General features: G+C 42.6%; 1 protein-coding gene across 21 annotated transcripts in view; it reads left to right on the plus strand.

Moving 5' to 3' along the window:
- Eph (Eph receptor tyrosine kinase) overlaps positions 1 to 15,758 on the plus strand; it is a 92,605-nt gene that overhangs the window by 39,741 nt on the left and 37,106 nt on the right. For all 21 annotated transcript variants that reach the window (XM_083035154.1, XM_083035156.1, XM_083035155.1 and 18 more), the window contains exon 3: positions 14,445 to 14,524. In XM_083035154.1, coding sequence (XP_082891280.1) covers positions 14,445 to 14,524 — 80 coding nt within the window. The remainder of the gene's footprint in view (positions 1 to 14,444; positions 14,525 to 15,758) is intronic.

Here is a 15,758-nt window from a genome sequence, read left to right on the forward strand (position 1 = left end):
GTTAGCCCCGGTGTTACGTGTTTCCCCCATTTCAGCCAGGTATTCAAACCGGTATAATTTCCGTGAGTTGGAGCCGCGCGATGCTGTAGGCCACGAGTGTCAAACTCTCGGTTCTCTTGCGTAAACTGTCATAAACATTCAATTTGTTTATAATTGTTTGCTAAATGCATTGCCAATCTGTCCGATCTGTCGTTTCCGACAATACTTTGTTATAAATTTGTAGACGAATGAAATATATTGCAGACGAATATTATATTAAAAAACTCTTTTTTAATTAAAAAATACGTCGTACATTTCATGTATGTATACGCGAAATTTCTCCTCGTATGGCAACAAAGTTACTTCCGCAGGAGCAAAGTAATCCCATGGGAGAACGATATTTTGAATAATTTTATTACGAAACGAAGGGCAGATAGCAATTTCTTGGGCAGGGAAACAATATGTGGGGATGAAACGAGGCGAATTGCTTCTCGAAAGTGGCGTATATCGACGTGTACTCTCTCCCGGCACTTTATATACGTTTTCTCTCCCTCGGTTTTTACACCCCCATGCGCGCCCGCCGTCTAGCTCTTTCGTGTTTCTTCTCTCCGCCGTCCGGAGAACCTTCCCCTCCTCCCTTTATCCCTCCATAAAGTCTCTCGAGGCGTCGCGACGAGGGCGTGAGCCGTCGGCCGGTTACATTTCCTAGCAGACCATTATTTCTCTCTTACACCCACGCGCGCGTGCGGCTAACACGCGCCCAGACACACACGAGTCGACGAGTGTTGCACGTGCACACCGGGCGGGCTCCGCATTTTCTCCCTTTTTGCCCCCGCTACTACATTACCTTTTCCGAGCAGCAGGGAGTTAGGAGTGTCTCGCTGCATATTAATGAAAAAATTTGTGACTTCCCTCCGTCATCCAGCAGCGGCAGCGGCGGCAGCAGCAGCAGCAGCAGCACCTGCGAAAAAAGGAAGAGTCGGAAAAAGAAACGAGAGATTTCTCACCGCTGCCGCCTGGATCTCTCTTCTATTTCCTCTCGCGACCGCGTCTATCTCTCCGCTATCTTTTGCTCCTCTCGTGTGCGACCAACGCCGTTATAACGACACCGTAAATAAGATATTTCGTGATGTAAGGCCGACATTTTTCGTTTCAAAGGCAGCGGTACTCGAGAATGAACATGTACGACACGTGTAGGGAAGACTTGTGACTTCAGTCAGTTAGCACAATCTTAAATAATTCGAGATGCTTTCCCAACGGGATAAGTCTCAACTTACGTCGCGAACTAGAGCGTATAGATGCTTCAATTTTCCGTTTCGAGAAAGTAAGGCAATTCTCGAGTTCTCTCGCGATAAATTTTAATTTGCGCCATCAGGTGCGACGGTTACGTTAACGCGATATATAACTAGATAAGGTTCGGATTCGGCGAATAAGTGGAACGGCCGCACGGATCAGGTACGCACGAAGGTCTCACGTGTATATCGGAACGAGTTTGACGTCGTGTATTCATGCGGAACACGATCAGGTGTGCGCGTAAGTGCATTTCTAAGACAGCAGTTAGGAGGCGAGCCGTTGTTGCATTCACACGGGGCTCGGCCTCTAACGCGAACGAAGCATTTAATGTCGCGTTTAATGGTAGTACACGTTAGCGATGAATTTAATGCGTCCGCACGTGCGTAAATACTCGCAAGTCTGCGAAACGCCGAGGTTTCGAAATTTTAACGCGCGGTCATATTTTAAATTCGCTAATCCGACCATAAGTCTAATCTAAGCGTTCAAACTTGAGCTCAAAATGGCTTTCTCAGCTTATATCATGTCGCATAAAAACATGTCGTTATATTAAATCGATATTTTCCGCGAGATCTTAAATCTGTATTACACTACAGAATTCCGGAACGCGACGTTTATCAACCCGTTTATTTATTTTCGACCACGGTATTGCAAGGACTCTCTTTAACAGTCGAGCCAACGACGTTATCGGGAATCAGGACATTTCGAATGACCCGAGGTTTAGGCGCATTCTGACATGATGGTTCGCCATCTCCATCTCCATGGACCACCGAGGTCACTATCGAAACAGAACTCGACTGGTCGATTCGGGCGAGAAACGAAACGAGATAACTTATGCGCGTGACTGACTAAGGTTCCTCGTTATTTTGAATCATGTCATAAAATCTCGGTCTTAACAACGCACGCAAGGATACAACCCCATCCTGTAGACAAGAATTGAAAGATTCCTGGGAAACGGCGGTCGACCGAGAGAAAGAGAAGAACCAGAGAAAGAGAGAGAAAAAGAGAGAAACCGCAAATATCTCCTTTGGCCGCGAGAGCGAACGCTTTGCTAATGAACCCTCTCATCGCCCTCATCGTGCTGATTAACGACTTCTCGAACAAACCGGCCGGTTTTCGCGCGCTGATCAATATCACGTTTTTTAGGAAATTATTTTTGCGTGAATGGTTGGGGCCACGATTCTATTTAATATAATTATTTCTACGAATTACCGGTATCTTCGTCCATTTAAATTTGTTTTTTTTTAACGATTAATAAAATTCCTATATTATTAGCAAAAATTGCGGTATTTTGCATTATTTGTCGCGCGAGATTCTTTTACACGCAATTTTACATCTAAAAGTTATAATTTCGTCTCTCATTTTTTCAAGCCTTTAGTTATATTCAGTATATCATGAGAGACGACACGTATTATTAAAATAATTTATAAAACAACTTTTCCTTTTTATGGAATAGGTATATGATTAATCGAACATATATAGAGGCGAGCTTTCGTCATCCGAATTCCAAGGATACGTTCTCAACAAAGCAGATACTTTTATGGTAGTCATTACGCGGAAGAGCAGCAATGTAGGGGGTGAGGACAAAAAGGGATCAAAGGAGAAAAAAAAGCGACGAAAAATAAATGTAATCACTGCTGCTCGTCCGTAAAAAGGGAGCATAATGAGCGAATCGCTAATAAAATAATTATAATATTAGGAGTCTGATAATAGATTCTCGGAACGCATTAACCAGTCTCCTTCTCCGTCTTCCTCCTTCTTGAGATAAATCGCGCTTGCTGTATGTATATACATATACCAAGCAAGGGAGAGAGATTGCGCGCTCTTATGCACGCGTGCAAGACACGTGCAAAATCGTGGCACGTCGCGATCAAGCACCGACTATATATATTCGTGCGCGCATATATTCGCATACACATACACACATCCTGTGTGGTAGCAGCCACAGGACGCCTCGATGTCTAATATTCTCGGTATGTGGAAATTATCGAGCCGTAGAAACTGCCGATCGGACAGGTGGCTGACAAATCGCGTTGAGGAAAATATACAGGCTGTGCTCCAGGTTCCCCGCACGATGCCTTTCACACGATACTTTCCTTTCTGCCTTTTATATATACATATACAATATATTCCATCTAGGCGCAGATCAAGGATCGTCTTTTCCTCGGCTTTTCCTTGTTGATTATATATATATAAGAGCCGAATATATATAAAAAATATATTATAATATATATATACGGATGTGTATATGTGTATGTGTCGATCGCGTCTCGTTTGCATGTAGGGATTATCGATATATGCGGGATTACTGACCCGCATAAATCTCCAATAAAGGCAGAGCGTCGCGACGCGGCGCCGGGCAGCGGCAATTTTCCGATGATTCTCGCTGATCGCTTCGGCGAATCGACGGCCGACCGGCGCGATAGAAAAAAAATAATAAAACGTATAGGAGAGACGGACGATAGCCCACTCGATTCTAACGAGATATTTATCCTCTTTTTGTCGGTCGCGTCGGCGAGGCCAATTAAAAAGAATAACGAGAAATATAATCGCTCGAATCTTTCGGAGTCAGTTCCGCTGCCTCTCTTTTTCTCTCCCTCTCTCCTTCTCTCTTTTTTTTTTAACAGAGGACAATTTTTCGGCGGGTCCGCTTTGGACCGATTAATTTAATTATCGCGATCACAGCATAAGGATTTACCTCCTTGTAGAAATCGCGCGGTAATTTACATAGTGATGTGAGATTCGATCGTTTGAGAAACCGGACTGATGCAAACACGGAAGAGACCGAATCGACGAGAAACGATCAGGATCGACAAAATCTGAGCAACGTTGTCAAGAGAATTTATTTTTCTCCCGTGATGACGCAAACGCGCGAAAGAGAGAAAAACAAAGAGGTCGAACGACGATCACCGATCAGTTCGCTTTGTCCGACGATCGTTTGGGACGATTAATTTGATTATCGCAGTCTGATAGCAATTTACATAGTAATACGTGGCTTAAGACCGAAAAAATGAAAAAAAAAGAGGTTCGGCGGAGAGGCGAAGAAATGCTCGAGCAAATCGAGGCAAAACGAAGAGCAAAGGGAGAGAGACTACGTCTCTCGTAGTTACCGAATCCCCGCTTACACGTCTCCTCGTTGTTTTAGATTAGAGAATTCGATTATCGCTGTCGCGTCTCGGATGGAAGATTTCTATTCCAAAAAGCCTCACTCGGTGATTTACATGCTAATACAGAAACCGTTCTCTTTTCCTCTTTCTCTCTCTTCTACAGACATACACACTCGAGCGAAGGGTGTATAAGATAAATTAAAGCTCGTTTCACACCGCAATATTGCATCGTTCGCCATTAATACTGCTGGGAAAATTTATGAACGGATGGGGGAGGAAAGGATGGTGGGTTTTATTTATTCAGATTCAATCAAATCGCGATGCCTGAAAACAAATAAATACATATGTCGGTGAATTGGCCCTATCCCAACATACGAATGATTGATGTATCTTGGCTCCTGAGTCTCTTTCTTCCTTTCTCATTTGTTGGTCTCATTCATTTTTATATTTATTTGATATAAACGCATAGCTAATTTGCCAAAAAGCTTAGAAAGTCATTTATTGAGAGAGAGAGAATATTGTCGCATTGTAATCGACTTCTTTATTCTATTAACAATATGTATCTTTTGTATCTTGCATTACAATATACATTTCTCTCTATCTACTTAAATATGATAAGAAACTGTTTCTCTGCCACATACGTCACTCACACGGTTTTAGTTAGATGATTCATCCTAAAGTATATTAATAAATTCTTTACTTCTTTTCTTCCTCTTTCTTTTTCGTGCCAGAAGCGCCGAAAAAAAGTGGTGAACAAGAAAGACGAACTTGAAGAGAGAAAGAGAGAGAAATCACTGGAAAGAGAGAACGTGGAGGAGGGTGAGTTTGGGAAGTGCCGGGGCAGCCGACGAGAAACAAAAGAATGGAGACCGCACTTGAAAAGCACAATTGAAATTCAAGATCCATATGCAAAGGGCGCCGCTGGCAGGAGTGGAAAGAGGAAGTTGGAAGATACAGGAAGAAACGAAGAGAAAGAAAAAGAGGGACTCTATATTGCTTTCTCGCTGACTTCCTCTCTCTCTTTTTTCCTCCTCTATCTCCCTCTTTGAAGGAACGCTTGGTTTCCCGCGATATCGAGAAAAGACAGAGAAAGAGATATATATTCTCTAAATAATTGATTTAACATGTGTACATACATTATGCGCAAACATAATAACGTTATGTAAATGGTAATTCCACCCATGCGACGACGCTGGTCCATCCACGGCGTAGGCCGTGAGTTCAGAACCGCGTCTACCATCCCATCCCATCGCGTTTGTACTCTCTCCCCTTTGCTTTCCCGCCACCTCTTTCTTATGCCGCCCAGTCAGACCCACGTTTGTGAGCCGGGGTCTTCGGGACCCCGCAGAGCCAGCGGGAGAAGCCGGGGGTTAAGTTACCGAGCACCTCATATTTTTTCATCCTCCCGGGGAATCTTTCCTTTTACTCTCTCCGCATCACCCTCCCCTTCACTCTTCTATCATTCGAGGAGGGTAATAATTCCGCCTACGAATTCGGAGATCCACTTCCACGATCGGAAAGATTAGGAAAGGGTGACGAAGTCTTGACGCGGACGGGAGAAACTGAGAAATAAATTCTCAGATAGAAATCGAAACGTCTGATACACGTCGCGTCGATGGCGGATGCATTTCGATCGTTTATCAATTTGAAAACGCAGTTTACGAAACACGTAAATATTTTTTTTTTTACTTCTGCACATTTGTGAATAAGATTTAATTTTAGAAAAGCATATATAATTTATTACTAAAGTTTCAAGAAATTGCAGAAAATGTCAATTATCTCCCATTATCAATAATTTGACAGATAAAGATGACATAAATCTATCGAAGTAAATTTTAAAATAATTAGATTCTAGAATCAATCAACTTTAATCTACTCGAAGAGAAAGCTGCTATTTCGCTTTCATAACATTCACATCAAGCTATATGTACAAACGTTGATTGTATTCCTAATCGCAATCTCTTTCGCACACAATGCGAATTCGACAGTAAACCTCCGGATGCCCCATTGGGGCATACTCCAGAGCGCGTATGGGTCAATGACACCCTGGCAAATGGTTCGAGGTGCGATAGGCTACATCAATGCCGGAGAGGGGATGCACGCGGACGGACGGCAGCGGGCGGCGATCGAGAATGAAGCGAAAGGGAGACAAAGAAAGGATATATAAACGAGAAGGATATATAAAAAAGAGAGAGAGGGACAAACAGGGATCTTGACAAATTGGAAGGCTGTTAAAGCAAAGGCACGGAGGCGTCGCTCGTTGGAACCGGAGAGAAGAGAGAGAAAGAGAGAGGAAGAAAGAGAAAGAGAGAGAATAAGTCGCGGGAAAAAGACTGGCCTCGCGACACTCGTGTCACGACGGGCCTCGTAGCGGCATTTTTAAAGCCGAAATAAAGTGGAGGAACTAACGTACACACAACGTCGCTTGGAATATCCGCTGGGCGCGCGTCGTAAGACGTAGGTGGTCTCTCTTTTTGGCGTCTTTCTCTCTCTTTCCTTCTCCTTTCGTTTCCTTTCTTTTACTATCGTCCTCATCCTCGTTCGTTCCTTCGTTCATCCGCTTCATTCTCGCGTTCGTCTCTGAAGAGACCGAGCTAGCGCATGTGCCGGCGATTAGATGAGCGCACATGCGCTCTTCATTCCTCACGTGAGCTTCTCGAGACGGTGGAAGATTGCGAGACCGCAACAAAGTCGCAAAGACCAGACATTTCCGGTTCGCCGATCGATCGCGTGCGATTCCGATTTGCAATTCAACACGTCAGCGTCCACGCGACACCCCGTAATACTTGTCTAATCTTGCGATCCTAACAGAAGATACAGAGATTCGAATACGGATGATTAGTAGGAATTTTAATTATTTAATTATAATAGAAAGAGAAAGAGAGTTTCTATTTTAATTTTATTTAGAAGCTTACATCTTAGATTTATTTATCTACTACGTATTATTATATTTAATACATTTGGGGGGGGGGGGACAGTATTAAAATCATTATTACAATCATGAGAAGCCGAACGAACGATAGAATCGAATGGGCTGAGATGGTCAACGGGATATTTCTTAAAATCCGAAGAATCTTAGAACGAAGATGCAGGCGAGATATGAAACGACCTCGCTCGCTCGACGCTCCGACGTATGAAATGCAAATCGGCCGGGATAAAGATGAAATCTGGATAACGGTATTAAAATCTGGACTATACTTTCTCGATGCGCAAGCACATGGGATGGGAAACGCGAAGGACGGCGAACGCAACGTCGCTTGTTCGCATTTATGTGTCCGATCTTGATGAAACCGGTGGTAGTCCCTCTTGTCTCTCAGAAAGAGAGAGAGAGAGATAAAGAGAGAAAGATCCTTTTAACTTGGAAGCTGCGCATGTGGAACTTTGTTGCCGCTTGTAAGAGTCGGGCATTAGCGGTAGTCGACACCGCGGGTGGGATTCGGTGAATGATAATCGCGGAACGGTAACGATATTATATCGAGTAAGATCGGGCCCGTTGATCTCTTGTGCGTGCACGCGTGCGTACGGAAGACGAAATCGTAATCTTAATCGTCCTCGTGACGGACAACAGGTTCTCTCACGCTCGCGATTCAATCGTATACCGTCTCTTTGGACATACAGCGCGCGCGAGAGGTTCGACCTCCTCTTCTTCCCTTCCCCCCATGTGTCCCCCTTTCCTTATACGAAGATCGTACGGTAAGAACAGGCTCGTTACGTCACTCATCCATCTACTTCCTCTTGCGCGACCTCGGCTATTGATTTATCGTCACGAGAAAGCATTCGATTTCTTCTATCATAGAGAGAACGTGCACGCGGGTCGTTCCTCTGATTAAAGGTATGCATTGTGCATCGATCGACAGTTGACGGACAGAAGGAGAGAAAGATAGAACGGTGTCGCCTTACGCAAGCTCGATTGGAAGTCACGGGGAGATAAGCTGACCAATCGACATCGGTGACCGAGTCAATCACTCAGGATCGACAGATCCCTGAAGATTCGGACTTTGGAAACAAGAGAGGAGGTCGATCTCGATTCTCTTTGCTCGTTAACTGCCGACGCGATCGTCTAATCCAGAACACCGCGTGTCGGATATAATTTCGATATATTTCTCTAATACATAATTTTCGAATCTTGAATCTTGATACGAGTTTCGTAAGTGCAATCGTGAATAAAAAGTTCAGTGATTCGACATACTTTTTTGAATATTTAAAAAATTATTATTTTTATACCTTATGTTACACTTCAATTATGTCGATTCTACTGTCATAGATTATATGTGCGAACGTTTTGGCACCGATACTAATTACTGCACAATCATACCTAATCGAAGTACATTATTCAACGATAGATTTGTATCTGTGACATCTGTTTCCATCCACTTTTAGTAAATATGACAAATCGACTTGTTCCATGGATGACAAATTTTTCTTAAAACAAAATGCAAATTTTCCTTGAAACAAAATCGATTCAGAAACATGAATATTAAAATATTGCGATATAGAATAGAACATCCTATGCAGTACTTTATTTGAACGTGCGTAAACGGAAACGTCTTTCGCCGATCGATAAAATCGAATTCCTCTCTTGTTTGAATAATATGAAAAATCGAAATAGATAGATAAATGGAAGGAATAAAAGGAACTGTTGGATATGTATCGGGTGGACTTGGGAAAAAGGGAAGGGGACCTCGCATAGGCACAGGGAAAGGGCAAGGGGAACCGGGACGAAGACGCATCATCGGTGGAGTGAGTTAGAGCCGGCGGGCAACACTATGCATACCGTCACACCCTGCGACACGCTCCAAATTTGAAATTTAAATTCGGTACCTCTCGCGGGACCACGTTGTACACCGGTTACGCACACACAAACACACACACCCACAGAGCAGCACGCATACGCAGAGAAAAACCCGTGCATGGTTCACCAACGTGCATACAGGCTGCCCCAAAATAGTTTTAAACGCCTACTAAAAATTTTGCTTAATTAAAGAATTATTTTATATTATTTAATATTGAAAAATAAGGAATAAATAAAAATAAAATATAGAGAAATGTGGATATATAAAAATTTATGCTTTACTTTGTTCCAAATGCTTATTCGATAAAAAATATCAATATATTTCACATCAAAGATGTAAAATGTGAAGAAGATACAGCATCTAATAAGATTTTCCCCAAGAAAAAGATCTCAATATTGATGCAGAATCTTTGTAAATGCTTTCTGAGACACCCTATGCAACATGGGCGAATCAGAATATTCGCAAGAGCAAGATGGAATGGAGAGAAAGAAAGAGAGAGAGAGAGAGGGGAAGGATGTATCGTCGTTTTCACCGACCTGCCCGTTAAGTCGTTTCCGCTCGTCGGTGAACACACGCGGGAATAGTAATTCGAGACAGACTCCGCGCCGTGTCCTTTCACCTCCCGCGTTTGCCCTTCTCTTCCTCTTCCTTCCTCCCGCGACTGGTAAAGTTGTCTCGAGTCGTGTATGATTGTCTTGTCTGCTTGTCGCTGTCGATACACGATTACGTTGAATTTGGACGAAAAGGGACGACGCTCTTTCAGAAGGAACTTGTTTTGTCAACCAAAAATCCGTACGTGCTCTTTCACTTTGAATCTCGACCGTCGTAGCTACTGTCAAACACGATTATTATTTATTTTCCCCTCAAAAAGAAGCAACCTTAAAGAAAGCCTGTAGAATCAGTCGAATTTTAATAATTCACAATTACAATATTTCTTCGAGAAACGGATATGAGCGATTAATCATATATTTATTGATTACTTTCTCAGTCTCCTCTCTCTAGTGTTGCCTATATTTTTCTAATATAACGCACACATTCGATACACGTACACTATACTTAACGATTCCATTACGTTAAATTGACATGATATCATTACAGTAACCACAAAATATCCTGCAAAATAAGAGTTATATCGCTGGCATTGGCCACGAGATCGGCATCGCGCGACATCATTTTCTCTTCCCGTTCGTTTAGCCGCAAACTTTTACCGAACACGCGTAATCGCATTTCCCTCGGTTACGGTCGATCCGAGCCGCGAGAGAGAAACGCATCCGTTCGTCGAACGTAATTTTTTATTTCTCGTTCCCTTCTCTCGTGTTCTCGCGCCTCTCCCCTGACATTCCACGACGACACACGCCGCGAATGGTTCGCGTCACGTGACACGTGTCCGACCAACTCCGAGGCGCATAATGCACGTGTCGCGCACGCACGATGCGTAGCGGCTGCACCAGTCGTCTCCTGTACCAACTGCACTTTCTCTTTTCCCGTCGATGATTGCATCGTAGATGATGCGGCCGATCGGCACGGAAATCCTTCAACCGTACCGTTACGCGATTATTTTTTTCCCCTCGTAATATCACGGACTTGTGATACGTTCATTTTACGATGTAGCAGTATTAACAGAAGAAAGTCTTAAAAAATTTATGCGAGTCCTAAAATGAACCCTCGCAGGATAAGATCTAAAGTATATAAATCAAGACAAATTAAAATGTGAGTCACATAATTGAAAGAAAAATATGACACATTAAAGACAGATGTTATCATGGCTGAAACATGATTGAGAAATTCTCTAAAAATTATTCTTCTTATATTTTGATATTATTTTTCTTATATTTTATTATATGTATATTTATATGCTCTTTAATAAATTTAAACAAAGTTTTTCTAAGATACAAGAAGATAGAACACGATTTTTTTAAGCTTCAAAAAGTTGCTTGTTTTCCTTCGAAAAATTTAAATGCTGTCAAAACTAGAACGAATCGACATACATCGATTAGATATAGATGTAAAATATGCAAAAAATATGTCTTATATATGTGTGTAATATTATCTCATAGAGACACACTTTCTGTAAAAGGCAACAAAAGAAAGATTATCCGATTCACGCAAGATACAAAAATGCTGAGCCACGCGCATTTTCTTATGATTGAAAAATGATGTAAATAAAGTGATTTTTATTCTCGCGATGAAAACATGAACGCGCACATGTCTATTAACGGAGACTCAAGAAACATAAACATTGTTTGTTTATGACGACTCAATCGTACGAGGTCGCCGACCGCTGGAGTAGAATGTATGTACGCACGGCGGATGCGTAAGACGACTTTGTTAGTTTATTCAGTTAGTTATCAACTTTCGGCTGACCATGAGACATACACGCGCAGCTTAGTAAAGATCTAGAAACTAGACATCTCTGCAATCAAATAATATATACGAGAGGTATTGTATTATATATTATAACACGAATATATATTATATATAATATATAATATATATAATATTCACGTATATATGTAATATGTATATATATAAATATAATGCATATAAAAATTTAATAAAAAGATATAAGATAATGACATGTTAAAGACAAGTACGAATTGTTAAGCATATATGATATGTATATATGTTTGACGGTTCATACTTGCCTTTAACATGTCATCATCTTATGTCTTTTTATTAAATTTTTGGTAAAAGAAGGTTGACTCCAAATTATCCGTTAAAATTGATCGTGGATAAAAAAAAAGTATGCGAGGAGATACAAGTCTTTTACAACCATTTACAGGGAAAATAGTCAGCTCACTTGCGGTTCCTTTAATAGCCGTTTTAACGATACGGTTGAATAGTTACTAAAACGTCGTAGCAATGAATTGAAATTGGTTCCGTAACCGTATTCATCGAAATTATTACTGAGTGAGTACTTTAGTGCTTTAGTCTCTTTCCGCGGTCATCTATAGTAGAGAAACTATAGTTATCTATTATCCCGGAATTACCCTGCACACAACTGGTACAGCGGGTCTGATAGCTATGTATTGTGCACATATAGATAGCTACTCTCGGAGTAAACTCGATACATATAGTTTCTAGGGACACGACTCTTTCTTACGTGGCTCAAGTTCGTTCGCGACGCTTCGGAATATCAAATCGACCCGGAGGAAAGTGTTTGTTTGTCATCCCATAATTCACTTTATATCTCTTTGTACATCCGGCCCGCGGGAGATAAATATCTCACGACGAAAGTATAAATAGCGTTGTTTAAAATGCAAATTCGAAGAAACGCGATTATCAAGTCGCGGATTGAGCCGGTCGGATATTCGGCTAGAGAGTAAATCTCATCTCTCGGCGTCGGCGGAATAATCCTGAGGTCAATCCGTTAAGGCTTTCCGCGAAGTTTATTAGGAGTGATAGAAGAGCGAGATGGTGAAAGGAGGAAGAGAGAGAGAGAGAGAGAACTCTCTCGCGCAGATCTTACTCCGTGAATTTCGGTTGCGGAGGCGCGTATCTATATATCCGAAGTTCTTCACGAGAGCACTCGAATTAGACCGGCACGCTTGCCTTGCAAACTCCACTATGAGATCCACTCTTCACAATGAAATGGCTTGGAGGGCAACTGATCCCACGGCTTAAAATGGAGTATCCCTTCGCGATACTGATGCCTCGTCCTTATCAAATACTCGCATTCCAAAATGTACATATCCCGTAAAGCCTTTTTGCAGACTGACTTTTTTTAATGAAGAGATTTTGGAGACAAACTTATCTCTTTATTCAGAAAACACACTTCTCTCTCTTCATTTAGATGAAGAATAAAAATTGTCGCGACAACACTTCCGACAAAAGAGATGTTCTATTTTGCAACTTGGATTAAGGTTGCCTAAAAATTTAAATCTGTATTTTGCATGTTTCGGAACTTTGTCTCACATTAAATCTCGAAATTACAATATTTTTAAATATATTGCTACAATGTTTTTTTGATACAACATTTTTTTTATACCTGTCGCTCACATCCCACTCTGCATCGGTTTGGATGCAGCGAAATAATCACAGTTCGCGCAAGTGCCTCTGTCGAAACGATCGATGGCGGGACGGGAGATCGATGAGTGGTGAGGAGATAGAACCACGGGAAGGGGGAAGGATAGCGGATAAAAAGATCGGATATATTTTACAGCGCACAGTTTTCACCTATAAGATTCCATCCGGTGTGTGTCGGAGACGGATGGATAGGTGGGCGTGTTGCACGTCACAGCAGTTTGGCCTAGGAATTCAAGGACCAGAGGTATAGGGTTCATGAGGACGCTAGTTGTTGGGGGTGGCAGCGCGGCCAGCTCGGCTCGATATTCGGGCGAATATCGCGAAATGGATGAGAACGAAGAGAGTAACGAAACAACGAGAAAGAGAGAGGGAGAGGAAAAAAAGAAGCATTGTAACGGCATGATAAGGAGGATGCAGGAAGAAAGGACGGACGAGTGCCAAAGCTGAAGAGGGAAGAGGCGCAAGAGATACAAAGAACGCGAGGCGAAAAGAAGAAAGACGAATGAGGACGAAGAAGAGAGGAATGCGCTGAGCGCGTAGAAGAGAGGCGAGAAGAACAGGAACGGATCGACGAAACGAAGAGGCAGAGAGAGGAGAGTCGAGGGTTGGTAGCAGCCCAGACCCGATCGATACGACTACTACCACCATCACAGTCACCACCTCTATCTCTACCATGACGCGATGCAGGACACGGCGCGCAACCTGGTCCCCTAACGTGTATGCACCCGATACGCAACGAGATCTTTTCGTTTCTTTTTCCCGGCCCTCTCTGCCTACCTTTCTGTCTCCCTCTCGCCATATATTCGCCTCCCGATATTTTTTTCACCCCTCGCAATGCGCTCTCGACGATCCGCCATTTTGAGAGGTAGCTCGCTCCCATCCCCCTTTGACAAATCGACTTCCTCACAATGACTTCCGCCCGCACTTGTTTTTATTAAGATTGGCTCAGACAAGGTTGAACTAGTCTAAACGTTTTAATTTGCGTCATATAGTGTTGTATAATATTATGATGTGTATAATTATATTTGCGAGAGATGTGTTGCAATTGCATGACAATGCAGTTAGGATCAAGTGTTATAAATGCAGATAAAAATATAAGGAATACTCTCTTTAAAAAATTATTTTTTATAAAATTAAATAAATTAATTTTTATCCAAGAAAAAAAAAATACTATTATTACGATAGATATATTACAAGATATTGTGTGCGATGATCGCTTAATCAAATTGCGTTTTATTTTTCATTGCAGTTGTTCTCTTGGACACGACGACAGAGGAGAAACTGGACTGGACGAGATACCCGTTCGGGCCTCAAGCTAGCACTCCTGGCGTAAGTACACTGAATTTTTTATTGCTTATTAATGGATAGAAGAGGGACCAAACCTCTTCCTATAGTTAGCGAAAAATTTTTCGATACGAAGGGAGAAACTATTTCCTTCAGATATCCTCGATCCTTCAAACGATGAAAATATTAAGAATTCAAAAGTAAATCCGGCTTCGCGCCCTTCCTCGACGTAAGGACGAAACAATTTCTTAAATATCGCGAATTTTCTCAGAAATATTCGACATGCCGACAGCAAGACGGGAAAATTCCCGTCGACGCAGGAATTTCGCTCGCTCGCTCGCGCGCGCGGCATCCTTTTTCGCGATGCCCAAGAAAAATATTAAAAATGTCTCATAAATTAATATTTCCTCGCGTAAAGTGGTTGCGTTCGCTATTCAAGAATGGCCCTCGAGGCTCTGTCTCTCTTTTCTCCGGCGATCGCAACAAAGGGAAGGAGCGGCCTAGTCGGGGAAAAAAATTCCAGGACTTCCCGATATTTTCTTCTCTCGGTTGCCTTTTTTTCTCGCGGAGAAGAAATCTTTGAGGATTCAACCGGCCGGGTTCCGGGGGTACCAAAAGCACTTTATAGTCTCGGTGCGCGCATACATGGGCCCCCGCTGCTCGATGCGTTCTCTCGGCGCCATGTTTGTTTTTCAGTTGTTAAGCGCGCAGCGGGCCTCCAGACAGGTTTAAATCAGCCTCCACTTCTCTCTTTCTCTCTCTTTCATCTTCTACATTCCTTCTCTTTTCCTCTCTCTGCCGATTCTTTCCTCCCGGCACCTCCCGCCCCCTTTTCACCTCCCCCCGTTCCTCCTGCGCGCTTCTCGAGCGAACCGCATATACACCGTTCGGTCCGTGAGTCAGTCCGACCGGATAACAAATTGCTTTTTGTTTGAACGGACAAATTAGTGATACGGCCACGCCGGCTCGACAGAGATGCCGGTCGAAGAGGGAGAGAAATGGGGGGAGGAGAGAGAGAGAGAAAAAGAGACATGCGGTGTTTATTTAAACATCGTAGGCACCGAGAGTGCAGTTTCGCGCAAAGGGGATATCCTCCTCCTTGACCCCACGTGGGTGTCGGTCGCATATCTCGCGTTCGAAGCCTCGACTCGATCGTGACGATAACTGGCGGCTTCGATTTTTCTGGCAACTCGTCGGATCTCTCGAAACTCATTGTTATTTTTATTATATTTTTTCCTCCTAACATTTATTTTTATTTAATGCATTACTAGTATTTATA

This window comes from Prenolepis imparis, unplaced genomic scaffold (genome assembly GCF_030444845.1).
Source record: "Prenolepis imparis isolate NDT839.2.m4 unplaced genomic scaffold, iyPreImpa1.0 SCAF_3, whole genome shotgun sequence".
In the NCBI taxonomy this organism is placed as follows: domain Eukaryota; kingdom Metazoa; phylum Arthropoda; class Insecta; order Hymenoptera; family Formicidae; genus Prenolepis; species Prenolepis imparis.